The 15,475-nt window shown below is 40.3% G+C and overlaps 1 protein-coding gene across 1 annotated transcript in view; it reads left to right on the forward strand.

The window, feature by feature from the left end:
- SYNE2 (spectrin repeat containing nuclear envelope protein 2) overlaps positions 1–15,475 on the forward strand; it is a 161,075-nt gene that overhangs the window by 22,533 nt on the left and 123,067 nt on the right. Inside the window, exons 3-19 of the mRNA XM_088539613.1 lie at positions 2,327–2,388; positions 3,370–3,465; positions 3,706–3,783; positions 3,887–3,979; positions 5,210–5,391; positions 6,175–6,371; positions 6,827–6,927; positions 7,712–7,813; positions 8,556–8,693; positions 9,090–9,254; positions 10,387–10,499; positions 11,217–11,373; positions 12,293–12,389; positions 12,555–12,742; positions 12,905–13,069; positions 13,716–13,859; positions 14,401–14,574. Of these exons, the coding sequence (XP_088395739.1) occupies positions 2,327–2,388; positions 3,370–3,465; positions 3,706–3,783; positions 3,887–3,979; positions 5,210–5,391; positions 6,175–6,371; positions 6,827–6,927; positions 7,712–7,813; positions 8,556–8,693; positions 9,090–9,254; positions 10,387–10,499; positions 11,217–11,373; positions 12,293–12,389; positions 12,555–12,742; positions 12,905–13,069; positions 13,716–13,859; positions 14,401–14,574 (2,252 nt within the window). The remainder of the gene's footprint in view (positions 1–2,326; positions 2,389–3,369; positions 3,466–3,705; positions 3,784–3,886; positions 3,980–5,209; positions 5,392–6,174; positions 6,372–6,826; positions 6,928–7,711; positions 7,814–8,555; positions 8,694–9,089; positions 9,255–10,386; positions 10,500–11,216; positions 11,374–12,292; positions 12,390–12,554; positions 12,743–12,904; positions 13,070–13,715; positions 13,860–14,400; positions 14,575–15,475) is intronic.

A 15,475-nucleotide genomic window follows, 5' to 3' on the forward strand; every position in this document is an offset into this window, starting at 1 on the left:
CTTCTCACGTGCTGTTCTTTCCTATCATCCCAATAAGTTGGTGGAAAACCTGACCTGAGGGAGAAGTCAGATAAAGAGTACAAATAAAACTGTCCAGTTCTGCTGATGGTGGTATTAATGAGGGAGTGTGAGAAGACTTTAGTACCACATGGCTGAACTTACCCACAGTGGTATTAAGGATCCACATTAGAGTTGCGCTCAACCCCAAACCTGCCAGATACCTGCTGTGTAGATACCTATCCCCGAGTTCCCTTGTGTTTCCTCTCTGGTTGCACCTCTCCTGCTGGTCATGCTTTACTTCCCTATTGCCTGAAGCTAGAAGCGATTGGCAGGAGAGCAGTTTTGCCAGCCACTTCCCAGGATGGCGTCCTGCACCCGGTGAGGTGCAGAGGCCCTGGGCATCCATCACAGCCCATGGGGAAGCTGCATGGAGGTAGCTGCAGCGGGTCTCAAAGTGAGCTTTCATCTGCCTGCAGGAGCTAAGAAATTTGGGAGGATCTGGTAGAAGTGAGCAATCTTTTCTGTCTTGAAAAGCGTGCTCGTGCATAAAGCACGAACATGATGGGCAGAGCTGGGAGGAGCCCTGCTGTCGATGTGTGCGATAACGAAACATCAGCCCAGGGTATCTTGTCCTCCTTCGGATAATGGCCTGTCCATTTGAACCTGGGCTGTTGAACACGGTGTGGTGCTTGGGATGGCTCTTCAGATGCAAGGAGAAGGGGAAGAGGGTGCTTTCTTTTACCTGATGTATGTGGCATCTCCTGACACAAACAACCAGAGGGCCACAGAAAATGAGTCCCGCCCCTTCCTCCATTTTAGGTCAGCGCTTCCACATCATTTCCTAGGGAAATACCGGCAGGCAGCCAGGTAAAGGTGATGGAAAGGAGCTTGGTTGCCGTGTGAAGCCTTTTGCAGGAGCACAATCTTTCTTCGCATATGGGGGGAAAAGGGGCAGGAGGAATCAGAGACTTGTGCAGAAGCGAGGGAAGGGGCGCGATACCAGCCAGTAAAATGGAGGAAGGGCCTGATCTTGTGCCGTTCAAATGGACAGGACCTTTTCTACCTGAGGTGAGGATTGCATGAAGCTTTACGCCAAGGGAAACCATTATTATTTATCTTGGCAAGGTGCATGGCTAGCTCCATGCTCCCATGTCTGTCTCAAGAGGGGCATAATCTGATAATCTGTACACTGCTCCTTTCAGACAGGATACAGAGGAGATATTGAATCAGTGCAGGGAAGGGGTTTGGGAAGCAAAGGGCAGTGAGGGGCAGTTGGCAGTGAGCCAACCTTGTGCTTCAGCAGCATCTGCTGGGCTGGTTAAGCTCAGGACAAGCTTTTACCAGAAATGGGTCATAAATGGCCTTCCTCTTTGGCCTTTTGCAGGTAGTGGACAAGCATTCCCTTTTCTTCATCTGCTACCCACGAGCTCTGGAGAAATGCTTTTGCTTGCCACTCCATTGTGGGAAAGTTAAAAAATGCGGTTTCTGAAATGTGGGCTAAAACAGTTCCCTGTCCCCTTTCACAACTAGTGCCCCCTGCTCATGGTTTACCACAGTGTCACAGTATCTCAGTGTCACAATGGTCAGAGACCATTGTGAAGAGCTGGGTCCCTGCACGCCTGGCAACACGTCTGAATTTCACCTTTCTCGCAGGGATACTTGTCGTCTAAGCATTCTAAGCATTTTCTTTCTCCTCGCTCCTGTTTTAAGACCCCTCGTGGGTGTGATCAATGAACTGCTGCTCGGTTAACCAAGACATGCTCCTTGTGATTCACCTACAGCTGGGTGTTTACCACCCAGCTAGATATCCTGGCCTCCTTCCTCATCTCATCACCTGACATGACGCATGGATTTTCCTGGGTTTGACCTCCTTGAGAGGGGTCTGAGGAGGCTCCAAATCTTCTAGATCCTGGTAGGAACAGGGTGCCCTTCTCATTGACTTGGGCTCTCCTAAGAATTTTATCATAGAGAGAAACCCTTCAGCAATCCCAAGGGTAGGTCTTACTCTGTCGGTGACACTATGTGTCATTAGAAATGGATGGAATTATTCTAGATATATGATGGGATCTAGATAGGATGATGTGTTCAAACCACTATCTGTTTGTGGAACTATTAGAAAAGCCTTTTCTAGTTGATTTTGCTGCATCTGCTTGATGCAGCATGATCTCTGTAAGCAAGAAAGTTTGCTCTGTAAGCAAGAAAGTATTACCAATATCATATCTTGGGAAATGGGTCTTAGGTATGAGATGGATCCCATCAAGCTTTTCGAGAAAGACAAAATCAGACCATTTTTTTCATTAAGCATTTTTTGTTTTTCTTTCCCCAGTGCAGCGAGAGTCTACCCAGAAGAAAACCTTCACTAGCTGGATAAATTCCATACTGGCAAAGGTGAGAAAGACTTTTTCTTTGCCTCTTTAATTTAGAAGTGCTCTGTGGAGGTTAAATTTTTCAGGAATAAACAAAAGTAATTTAAGATTTTGGGCAGTAATTGGAGAAAAATATCCCTAGAGAGCATTTGTTTAATAAATGCAATTGCATTGCATCAGTGATAGTCTAAGGACGTTCAGAAGGCAGGATTTATAGGTAGATGAGAGTATCTTTCCCACTGATCTAGTGAAACTTATTTCCTCTGTCTCCAGACTTTGAGTTGGGTTTTGGTGTACATGTCCCAGACAGGAATTTAAGATGTTCTATTTTTACAGTTAGTTTTATTATGTTTAGGTAAGAATTATTCTATTCTGCAATCCAGGAGCATAAATTTAATGGGATAATCTGAGTGAAAAGCGATTATTAAAAGAAATCACCTAACACTGTAAGTTGTCTTTAAGTTTTCATAAAGCAGCTAATGCAGAGAACATTGGGGATCTGACTTTTTTGAGCCAAATAATCTTGTTTTGGTCCTTTCTTGAGCAGAATCCGTTGAGCTTGTGATAAGTTTGTGTTGTCTACATCTAGTAAAAGGGTGGGGAGGTTAACTATTCAATTCTGTAATTCAATTCAATTTGAAGTCAAGATACAAAGATTAAGAAGTCGAAAATGAATTAGCTGCTTTTCTTGATTTCCTTTTTGTTGAAAGTTGTTTTATTTTGACACATACCTCACTGAAATGCATAAATGCTTGAAAATAAGGTCTGGATTATCTCTTGTAGAAATCAGAGGCAGGGGCAAGAAGGTACAGGAGGCAAGGGTGGTTATGGTTCAGAAGTAACAGGATGTGGGAAATGAGGTGTGGGATTTGTATTTCAGCTTACTGAAAAAAAAGAAGCTCAGAGTTTTAAGAACAAATTAAAACAATCTGTAATGTTTTGCAGTGTAATGTTTCCAAGCTGACAAAAGATGGTGTAACAAGCATTGAAATTTATTTTGCAGCATACACCCCCTTCTGTTATCTCAGATCTATACACAGATATACAGAAAGGACATTTACTTTTGGATCTGTTGGAAGTGCTTTCAGGTCAACATCTGGTAAGACAGAGCAATAAAAATATTACGTCAAATATTTCTGGATGTGTTTAGTTGTAAGCAATGATCAGTCTGGGGTCATGGAGCTATTCACAAGTGTCTTAATTGCTGTCATTTAATCATATCCACTGAGCCTAGTTCATTGCAAATCATTCATGAATCTTTGCAAGACTTCCTTTATCATAATATAAATTAAAACGGATTATTGCTCCTGGGAATGTAACATATTTTTTTACTTTACAGCCCCGGGAAAAAGGATTTAATACCTTCCAATGCAGAAGCAACATAGAAAATGCTTTGACATTTTTAAAGAGCAGATCAGTGAGTATTAACTTAAAAATTCACAACTAAAGCCAGTTGAGCTGGTGGAACACTTTCTTTGTTAACAATGATCCTTTTTTTTTTTTTTTTTTTTTTTCCTCAGCTCAAGCTCATAAATATTCATGTTGCTGACATTATTGAAGGAAAACCCTCCATTGTGCTTGGCCTAATTTGGACAATTATATTTCATTTTCATGTAAGTATTTCAGTGATGTGAGATAGCATTTTAGTAGAGGGGGAAAAAAGCACAAAAATGCGTTGACTTATGTAGTCACTAAATGAGATGAATTAGTACAAAGGAGATTATTTTCTGATAACTTGAAGCAATGACTCAGGTAAGAGATGCACCAATGCATCTTGTCTGTGTCTGTGAGCTGCTTCTCCAGTTTAATGATGGAGTTACAGTCTGATGAACAATATCTAGCTCAGAATGGTAGAATGGGCATATACATATATATACATAGATTTAAATAACCAGTTAAAAGTAGTCTAAACTTTGCCCATTTGCTTAAGCCCTCTGATGATTAAGCACCAAATAGGGTGGATAGTGCAAAGTGGCTCACATCCACCTCCCTCAGGGGCAGCCTGTGTTGGCTGTGCTCGTGCTGTGTAGTACTTGCTCTTCTGTTATTTGGTACCAGATGCCTGAGGTACCACAAAGGCTGTCTGGCAGCCTTTCATGATGGTGTTTCTTTTACCAGATACTGAGTGTCTTGCATGGTTTGTGGGGAGGAGGGAGTGTCTGGAAGCACAGGATATTGCTGGGGTCATGTTGGAGAATTATAGGGAAAGATGGAGCTCAATTATCTTCTAACAGGAGTCCAGCAGAGGTGCACTGTGGTGAGTGGGGGAGTGGCACTTGGGGAAGAACCAAAAAGTGAATTTATTTAACAGTATGTATCTCATACTTTTGGAAATGGTACTTTGGTGCTGAAGGTTTCGAGGCTGCACGTACCCAGAGGCTTTATCTTTTTGCCTGAACAAAGCTTCTGGGTGTGCTGGATGTCTGAGGTCTGTGAAGCAGATGTGGCTGTGTCCTGTGTGAACATGCAAGCTGTGAACAGGCTTAACACACAACAGTGTGTCAACATCACAAACGCAGCTGCCACGTGCTGCTTTCAGTGGTAGGAGGAGCAGTGAAGTACATTGAGTAAGGAACTAATTTGGTGCCAGTGGTGATGTCCACAGTATCACATGGATGAGCTGTCTTGGGTAAATATTGCCTGCCAAAAAATCACCCAGTGGTGATTTGCCTGGCATTGTGATACACTTCAGGTTGAACAGATAAAATCTGGACCAGACTTCAAAAATCTGATCTACAACTATAGCTGTAGTAGTCCTGTCCAATTCTCCCTGGTTTTCTGCAGTTGATGCCTTGGTAATTTTTCATTGAAACCTGATTAAACGCTCTTGTCATCTCTCCTAGATTGAAGAACTTGCCAGAACACTTGCTTGTACTTACAATCAGCCATCTCTTGATTGTTCAAGTGCTGTTGACTCCTCTCCAAAGGCAAGCAGATCAGCTAAAAAAAGTGCAAAAATTAAGGAACGGTGGAAGATCTCTGCAACAAAGGCCCTTTTGTTGTGGGCAAAAGAACAATGTTCCTTGTAAGTTCCATCCAAGGTTTATAAATAGTATCTTAATTTTTGTTGTTGTTGTTGTTTTGCTGCTTTCCCCTGTAATGTATTTACCCCCTACTCTTTTTACTACATTTCTTAGTGACAGTTTAGCATAGAATCTTTAGAATCTAGATGATGTTAGCAGTATTTTAGTATCTATTGGGCCTTAAGCGTTTTGACATTAGCCCTTTAAATGTAAGAAACTGAGGCTAATCCCATTAATAAAACACCAGAGTTGTTTAGTTTTTCACTTTTAGGGGCTTACAGTTTTCTGTGTCATAAATCTAATGGAAAGTTTACTTGATTTGTGAATTTTGATCCTTGTGGTAGGCATTGAGTAACACGGAAGACAGGGAAGCTAACAAGGGAAAAGAAAGCCAAATGTGTCCAATACTCAGCCACTTCGCAGACAAATTTATACACATTATTGCAACAACTCCCATGCTTTGCTTCTTGTTTTCAGTGCAATAGGATGCATAGACAATGAGAGCAATGCTGGGGCTTGGAAAGAGTGTTATATCAGTAAGGCTTTGTCTTAAGAATGGAAAAGAAGAGTTGTGTCATTTTGTAAAAGTATTTGTAGCAATCAGTAGTACTGGCTTTATTGCTGACTGACTTAGCTTCTACAGAATTCAATGGCAAGGTTTTCTGTAACTCCTTCCGTTTGTATCACATCCAGTTTTACTAATTTTATACTCTATTTATAAATTTATACTTATGCCATCTGAGGAACAGACTCTGACATTTTGTTTCTAATCCTTCTTGGGGTAGGCATGGTTCTATCAGTGTGACTGATTTCAAGTCAAGCTGGCGAAGCGGACTGCCTTTTTTAGCCATCATCCATGCCTTAAGACCAGGTCTAGTTGACATGGAGAAGGCAAAAACTAGAACCAATAAAGAAAATCTGAAAGAGGCTTTCAGAATTGCCGAACTCGAGTTGAATATTCCTCGACTGCTTGAGCCTGAAGGTAAATGATCTAGGTTTTTATGTCTTTGCTGTAAGAGTGTGTGTGATACTGTCTGATATGTGTTGATTTGTAATGCAGGAAGAAATAAGGCTCTGTTCAGATTTGAAATGAAACACTGATATTTACTGTAATGCTGAAAGCTGTTCTTTACTGTATAATACAGTGCGTACTTCAGGTTTTGAGGATTTTGCTTTAATTGACATTAAATACAGGAACAAAACCTTCAGGTTTTGAGGATTTTGCTTTAATTGGCATTAAATACAGGAACAATATTCAGAAGAAAGGATATGAAACTAGTGTATAGTAAAGAAATTTCTGACAGTGGTATTTTAACCAAGCTGCTGAAAAATAAATGTAACCACTTACTGTGTTAAGTAACTTCCACATAATGCGTAATTATGTGACCAGGCCATGAGGACTGTATAATTGTGTTAATGGAATATTGGCTCTTGTAGATGTTGACGTTATGAATCCAGATGAAAAGTCAATCATGACTTACGTGGCCCAGTTTTTGCAATACTCCAGGAGTTTACCAGTGTCTGAAGAAGACATGCAGGTAGGTCACGTATTTTATCACTGAGACACTTCTAAGAGATTCAAGGTTGCCAAGAATTTCAGTGCTTGTTTTCTTGTTTTATAACATGACTTGGTAACCGTTGTCTGTAATGGTTTGGTCTTCTGATTCAGCAACTGAATTGGTTTGAAACTCTTGATGCTCCTGAGTGATACCCAAGACACAGTGTGATAAGTTTTTGATGATACAGGTGGAATTGTGGTCAAGACTGTCTTTTTTTCCATTTAACTATTTAATTTTCAAACATTTTCAAACCTGTTGCCTTTGTGTACAGTCTGAATTCTGTATTTAAGTTTCTGGACACAGGTAGACAGATCTACAAATATGCAGAACAAACAGATTTAAAGTTAATAGCTTAAATGTAGAGGAGAGAAAAGTTGTCATCTACAGAGGACACCAGCTGCAAAATCAAGTTTTCTGTTCTGTATATTCTCACATGATATTTTATGCATTAATTGGCTGTTCGCATAGCTCTCTATGGATAATCTCCTGATAATACGGCTGCATTCAGACTTTTCTTTTAAAATTTCTTAATATATCCAGGTGCCAGGTTTAAAACTTTGGCCTTACTCTGAGATAGTGGTTGTTTTTTTTTTTTAAAAAAAAAAACTCTTTAGAGTCTGCCCTCCAGGAGCTTTTCTTTATTTTTCCAAAGTGTTGGGTGAAGTTTATCATGTGTTCACTTGTACACTGTTTTATGGCACAATGTAAATTAAAAACAGGTCTTGCAAAATGGAAAAATGATTTTTTCTGCTCTAATTAACAGGGAAAAGTAAGAGACGCTGTAAGTTGGTTGGCTGCACAAGGAAAGAAGTTAGAGAAGTTGCTGATTGACACCGAGAGTGAAACATATTACCAGAAGTACAAAGTAAGTTGCATCTCACTGACTCTCTTAAAATACTTACCTGCCTTGTCAAGGAATTATTAAAAATACATTCCCCAAAACAGAGCTTTTCATATTCATTGCTTAAATTGAAGTTTTAAATAGATTTTTAAACAAGAGAGTTGGAAACCAGAGGTTGAATTTGGTAAATGCTCCAAAATGATTGAGGGAAGATTGGGAAAAAAAAAATCTGTAAGGAATTAGTTGTATCCCGGTTGGTTGACTCCTGAGCAGAGCAAGTTTTTTTGGAGAAGGTGAGGTAATGTCTTTTAATTAATTGATGCAGTTGGGGTCACCTTCTCCATTGCTGTGATAATAATAATGATTAGGTTTTCTCAACTAGCGTCATGAAAGGGTACTTTAACCTTTGGCTACAGATTGCATCTAAAGTAAAATTTTCTTTTATTTCTGTGGCTTAGTAACCAGAGTTTATAATTAAAAGGCCCATGTGGGAGCATGAAGGGGAGAAATTTTCCCCTTCGGAGAATCCATGTCCTGACTGCACAGGCATTTATATTATAGACACCCATACTGTGTGGCATCTGTGCTTTCAGACCCACATACTGCCTGCAGGTGAGAATGCCTCCTTCTTGATAGCTTTCCTTGCTGTGAATCACATCCTTTGAAGTTAATGGAATTCCTATGACATGTCCAAAGACAATACTTGACTCCCCCAGTTCCCACTCAAAGTTTTATTCTATGACTTATTCTTCCTTTTTAACCCTAGGAAATGATGGCGTTTATGGAAGCGTTTAACCAAGAAAAAAAGGCTTTTCTGCCTGTGTTGTCATCCAAAGCAAGTGTAGCTGAGCTAAGTGAAGATCAGCAGCAGATGAGAGAAGAGTGGCATAAACTGATCTCACAGGTCAGAGGCATTTCTGGCTCTCTTATCAATATGTGCTTGATGAGGAAGACTTAAGTCTACCTCAGGAACTGACATAAGGAAAACAGGGGAGATGATATTTTATTTGGATTAATGAAGGTGGGTTTTGACTCTCAATCTGAAATCCAGAGAGACTGAATGGTGTTCAGTGCCCGAAAGAAGACAGAAAGTCTATTTCTGTTCTGCCCCTGCCAATCTGAGTCTCAGGTAAACGTAACTCATTCCCAGCAGCCTTCACTGGAACCTCCTTTACTGAATGGTGAATGGTTCCTGAGGTGTCCAGGGCATCAGCTTGTAGAACATATGTCAGTACTTTGGAGCTGGTGAGAAATTTTAGCGAGAAATGTAATCAATTCTATTTTTTCTTTTTCTTTTAAGATTAATGAATGGAAGACAAAGCTGGACCAGATGCTTCCCCCTCCTCTGGATGGCATTGAGGCCTGGCTTCAGGAGGTCGAACATCTGCAGGCAGAAGATTTGCCTGATTTGCAGGACCCCTTTAAAGCAATGTCTCTCTTCAGAGAAATAATTGTAGTATTTAAGGTATGCTGGAGGGGAAATTTCCTCTCCAGTCCGACCTAGCAAAGCACTTGTTATGTTGACATTTTGGGAAGTGGTGTGCATATATTTATCTTATGAAGATGAAAAGCCCCTCTGATGATATCTTAGATTTTTGATTTATGAGTAGTTTAATCAAATAACTACATGGATCTATAGGGGGGTGTTTCTGATTTTGCTGGAGTGAGATTAAATTATAATTGAATGCTGAGTGAATAAATTGTGGTATTTTTTTATGTGGCACTTGCAACTTGTTTGTTTGCTAAGTAATAATGCAGGTAGGGACTTGCTTATCTTTAAATCTATGCTTAATACATACCTATTCAGAAAAGCACTTGGGTCAGGGTTACATTCCAGTGAGTTCATGCAGCTTATGTGATTAAAGTTAAGTACTTGTTGAATCACTCTGTAATTCCACTCAAAGCAGTGGAAGGTATTCCAATATTCAATACCTTCCTTGCAAGTTGTTTATTCTAATCTTGAGATCATGGCATTGATAGTATTTTAAGTATCCTTTTGAGTCTGAAGACTTTAAAAAAGTGACTGTGTTGATGCCTGATTGATGAATGTAATACTGTGCTTTCTTTCTGTATCAGCAACGGTGGAGGTGAATGTTTTTGTGATGTGTCCATGATATAAATTTGAGTGGATGTGACCTAGAAGGTCTTGCGAGTGACTTGGTAATGCTGCCTCTTTGGACTGATGCTAGTCAGTTGCCAGAGACATGGCTTTTCAATTGATAATAGCTTTACCAAACTTTGACCAAACTTCAAGATCTTAATATCTTGAAACTATCAAAATGACACTTCTTAGTTCCAAAGATGGCAGTAAAACTGAGGAAAGAATTGATAGTATAGGTAGCATAGATCCACGTTCCTTGTATTTAACTAGATGCTCAGTGGTAAGATAAACCATATTGTGCGGTTAGTAAATATGTGTTTTTGGAGATGATGAAATATGAATACTTTCATTTGACTTTGATGAGTTGAAACACTGGAACATTGTCCTGTGCTGACTGATTCTTAATAGCTCTCACTAGTGTCAGGTAATTTGCAGATTTCCAAGTGAAATGTTCTAGTGTTTAAATGAATGACTTATTATGTCTTTTTCTCCCTAGGGCTTGATGGATTGTTTTGATTCTCACTTGGACACCCTTCAATCCTTCAAGAATGAAGATGAGAAGAATATGCCACTAGTACTGCCTGAGAAACTAGAGGAAATGAAACGAAGGTTGTGGTTCTCAAATTCCCTCTACTTTGGCTATGTTTTTTTCTAGCTCTGCTATTAACTTGTTCTGTTACTATGAATAAAGTGTGTAATTTATCCATGCTTATAGAGAAAGCACATTTTCCCTCCAAGCATGAAGAGACTGGGATGCAGAGCAGGCAGGTTCACTCTTTGGTCCAATGAATGTCTAATTAATTATTTGTGCCAAATGAAACTCATCTCATAGGAGGTTCTTAGATGCTCTGTGTTAGCATGGATAGGAAACACCCTCTAGGGATAGCAAACATGGATGTTTTCAATTTTTTAAAAAATATTGGGGGGTTGAGAGGGGTGTTCTTTCCACATTTTTTAATTCCTAACTTGAAAAATCAGTTTGAGATCTACGGGATGTACAACCACATATTGCTGTTGGAAGCTTCTTTTCAAAGCTGACCAGGGAATCTGTGTCCTTAATCTGAGACCCTTTGATATAATAGATGGCAGATATCCCTATTTAAGACTTTTCAAAAATTGAGCAGACAAGATTGCTATGCTCAAAATTGTTAATGCTGAAAAAAGTGAACAGATGTTATTTTATATTTTTACTTCCATCTTAACAAAATAGATGTTTGCATATAATGTCTGTAATTACAGTTTTTTTAGGCTAAAAGCCTTAAACATTAATGCCATCTACATGCAGTTATTTTTGGATCAACCTTTGGAACATTTTGCTGATTGCAGATTCAGCAATATTCAGTTCACAAACTCCAACACCTTCCTTGAATACCACTGTGGGCTGTGCTCAGCTATTGCCAATGAGGTGATGTTGAAGCTAAATATCTGGAGCATGAAATATGGGACAAAAGAGTCTGTGGAATCACTCCTGGAAGACTGGAATGTAAGTTTAAAATATATGTTTCGTACATGGACCCTGACAGCCATAGTTTTCATTCAGACTTACCTCTCTCCTCATTTGAAGATACCAGCATGGTTGGGAGAAGCATACTTGTTTTGTGGGATCTGGGATTTATGCAAGGAGCATGGGTAGACTTTCATAAAACCTTTTTTTCCATGTCGTCTTCCCATTTTGCTCTGAATGTGAGTTTCTTCAGCCTGGAGAAGTAGACGCAGCTGTGACTATCTATAATTTCCTCTTTCCTCATTTTCTTTCATAGAAAAGGGGCAAGGGACTCTTTCTAGGCTATTTAGAGGTCAAACCGTATCAGCCCTTTACTTGCTGAAATCCACCCAAATCTCTGTAGTTCAGTAGCAGGTATCTTCTACTCTACCACTACTGCAGTGCTGGCTAATCCTCTCTGTACCTGATGCCCTCTTTCTTTTCCCAACCTCCTTGCTTCTGGATGCTTCCTACTGCATATGAATTGTCCTGTTTTGTTCTGAATTTCTTGGTTCAGTCAGTTTTATAAATATTTACTGTAATGCTATTTTTACAATAGTGATTCATAGTCTTCCTTCAAGCTGTTAGATTGTAGGTAGTAGTTTAATACACGAGGAAGAGATTCAGAAAGGTACCTGAAGTGTCTCTAGCTTCAGCTTTCCAATGTGCAAAAATCAGGATTATAAAAGGCAGTACAGAGGATGGAGTTACACATCAAATTACAAATTCTCATTAGCAGGGCACACAACAGGTCTAATTTAAGATTAAAGGAAGTAACTGGGTTGCCAGATGTGCACAGGTTACATTTAACCTGCAAATTATAAATTAATATTGAAAAAAATATATCCCAAACTGCATTCCCTACCTAGTTTTGTGTGGATAAGTGTTACTCCTGACAGCTCCTTTTCACTTTGTGCAGAATTTCATTGAAGAAAAGAGACTTGAAAAACATCTGGAAACTGCTACACACATCTGTGAAGATTTGAAAAACCAAAACCTAAGCAGGCCTGACTTGGGTGAGTTCACGCTCATCAACTGAGAAAGACCTCTCTTTTGAGCTGATGTCCTGTCACCAGCTTGAATTCTCACCACCTTCCAATATTTTATGCAAAATACTGACTCTGTGTTTTCAAACACTCTGTTTTCAAGTGTATAATGTTTTTCCCTATTCCCTGTCTTAGCTGGTGATCCTCAAGAAATTAACAAACTTTTAAAGACAGTGGGATCGAAAATCTCCATGTGCAGGGACTATATTTCTAATGTAAATAGTACCTTAAAGAAAGTCCTAACTTCCTGGAGTAGTTACACAGAAAACATCCACTTACTGAAGACATGGCTGGAAGAAAAACGAAACGAGCAGCCAGAAGAGGTACGTGGTTAGGTTTCCCTTTGTCGTGAAGGACAGGGATGCCTTTAAGTCTCCTGGAAGGAAAGTGTGGAAGTGTTTGTTTCTGATGTTTTCTTGTTTCCCATTTTGCGAATAAACATTGAGCCAGGTTTTATTTTAAACAATTTCATTGCCTCTGTCTAGATCCCAGCTGAGATTCTGACAAACTGGAATTCAGTGCATGGCTCCTTAAACGAAGCTGGAAATTATCTCATTGAAGTTAGCAAAGAGCAAGTTGGATCAAATATTGCTAAAGAGCTGAAGAAATTGAACCGGAGATGGGCTAAATTCATCAAGAGGACACAGTTTGTAAGTTAAAACCTTCCTGTTTCATATGACTCTCTTGTCATGGGCCTTTCAGAATTTTTATTTTCTAAACATATCAACTTGTTCTTTAGAGGTTAATAAATCAAGTCAGCTCAGAATTGTCTGGTTTTGAACAGGAGGAACAGAGAATACACAGAAGCATCCTGTTCATATGTGCCTTGTTAAATGTCTTTATGGCACTATGGAAAATGCACAAATTTTTAAATGGAAACTTTACCTCCCCTTCTCCCTCCTGTAAAAGGATATTTTGTTGCAGGATAAAGCTGTTTATTCAGTTCTAGAGATGGAAGTATTGGATTTGTTAACAGCTTGTGAGCCTTTGCTAAATCATATACTCTCTCTGTCTCAGCTGGTAGAAGTTCTTTATTGTTTTGTAGCATTTTCTAGAGTTGCACAACTTTACACCAGTTCTCTTGACAGGTTTTAAGGCTACTGTAAATTCCTGTAGAACCTGCTTTGTGTAACATAGCTAACATTTCCTAGAATGCAATTACAAGAATGGCATTACCAATTTGCCTGAGAACATTAGCGCTCCTAACTTTTAATTTTCTAAGTTGAGCCTTTTGGTGACATTTTAAAGGTGTTGTTGTGACAATAAATTGCGGCAAAAATTACAACGTTTTTGCAGGAGGTGAGGTTACTGAGAATGCAAGAAGATCAAAAGAAGCAAGTTCACAAGAGTGAGGGAAATCTGGAGTCTCCTCTAAAAGCCTTTAGTGATATGGCAGAACTTTCGAGAGAAGCTTTTAGGAGTCATGTTCAGAAAGAAGAGGTAAAAAGTCCTCTCATACCCTTACAAGGGCTTAAGGACTTAGGAGTTATTTTTCTGGCATCGCTTTGGGGCTTTATGTCTATGCCTCTGTATATCTGCCTGTATTATATATATATATCACTTATATATATAATTAAACCTGGTGCAAGGGCAAATGATTAATCTCTGGCCTGTGACTGCCAGGACCATTAAATCGTTATCACGATTCTTGGTCCGAGTTCAACCTCTGCCAGCTCTGGCTCTCTCAGAGAATTCCCTGCACAGCTTGGGGAAGGCTGCAGGCTAGGAGTTCTCCATGCAGAGGGACCATGTCCACCTGCTTATAGGGGATGGGGCACATGTGCTGTCCTGCTTGCAAACAAAGTTCTTTGCTCTTTTATGCAGTGGTGTAGGTTTAGTGTGTATTTCTCCTTCATTCCCCTAGGGTGTGAATGCCAGATGATTGGTGGAGTGGTGGTCGTGTGCTGGAGCAGGGTGCTGGGGAGACCCCTGGGAGCTGAGACTAGGTGTGAACATGGCTAACCCTGCACTTTGTTCATAGCTCGTCGAAGAGAGCGCGGATGCTGCTGAAAAGGCCAGGGGGCTCCCAGAGAGCGTGGAGGAGATGGAGGTGCTGCTCAAAGGGGTGGACAGCTGGGCAGCTGAACTTGAACAGCTGCTCGGCCAGATCCGTCACCAGGAACGTGTGGAACCTGAGACAGAGGAGCATTTGCAGGTGAAAATGGAAATATACTGCTTAAAGTACCCATTCATCAGATCCTCATCTTTCTACTGGGGATTTGTGGCTGGGGTAAAATGAACTATCCCCAGTGAAGTGTTAGTGAAGGTGGATTTTGTGCTCTAACAGTCTTAAACAGTCAGGCCTGAGTTAGTATGTGGGTGTTGTTTCCCATAATAGCTCCCAGCCAAGGTACAGATGACTCTTGCAAACACCAGCAAGTGCCAGTGAGGTGCTCCTTCTGCCATTCATCAGCAGCTTGCTCTTGAGTGGTATTAATTACTCCCTGTTCAGAGCAGCACTCGCAGACTGAAACTTTGGAAGCTGCTGAGATAAGAGTTTCCCCAGTCATATCAGGCTTTCTGCTGCCTCACTTCCAGTACAGGCAGGGAGCTGAGGGTGGCTTGGCTGTGTTCAAGACTTACCTGTCAAAAACTGGAATACTTTTAAGTGTTCTCAACAACATGCTGGGTAATTTGTGCCTCTCTGCTTACATTTGGCACATCCACAGTGAGCATCGATGAATTCTCTTGCTAGTGTTTCCCCCTGGCAGTTGGCAGATGGAAATATGTGTATAATCAGCAGCTTCAGTGCAAAGTCTGATTTATTTCCTTCAGCTGCCAGTGAAGGTGAGACTGAACAAAGATGCTAGGCTTGCACTGGAGAAGCTGAAGAACTGTCTTATGTTACCACTATTTCTGCAGCAGGGACAGGATTAACTAGTGGCAGGGGACTGATTTAGCTTCTGCAGAATTCAGTGGCAGAATCAGGTGTCATTAGAGCTCCTCCGCCCAAGCCCTAAGGATAAACACAGATTTTCCATGTACTGAATCCACCAGCAATAAACCTGAATCAGAATTAGTGTGAGTTGACTCTGAGTTGTGTATTGCGCTGTATT

The sequence above is a fragment of the Tinamus guttatus genome, unplaced genomic scaffold (assembly GCF_059628265.1).
Source record: "Tinamus guttatus ecotype Peru unplaced genomic scaffold, ASM5962826v1 Tinamus_guttatus_pri_ptg000048l, whole genome shotgun sequence".
Taxonomy (NCBI): domain Eukaryota; kingdom Metazoa; phylum Chordata; class Aves; order Tinamiformes; family Tinamidae; genus Tinamus; species Tinamus guttatus.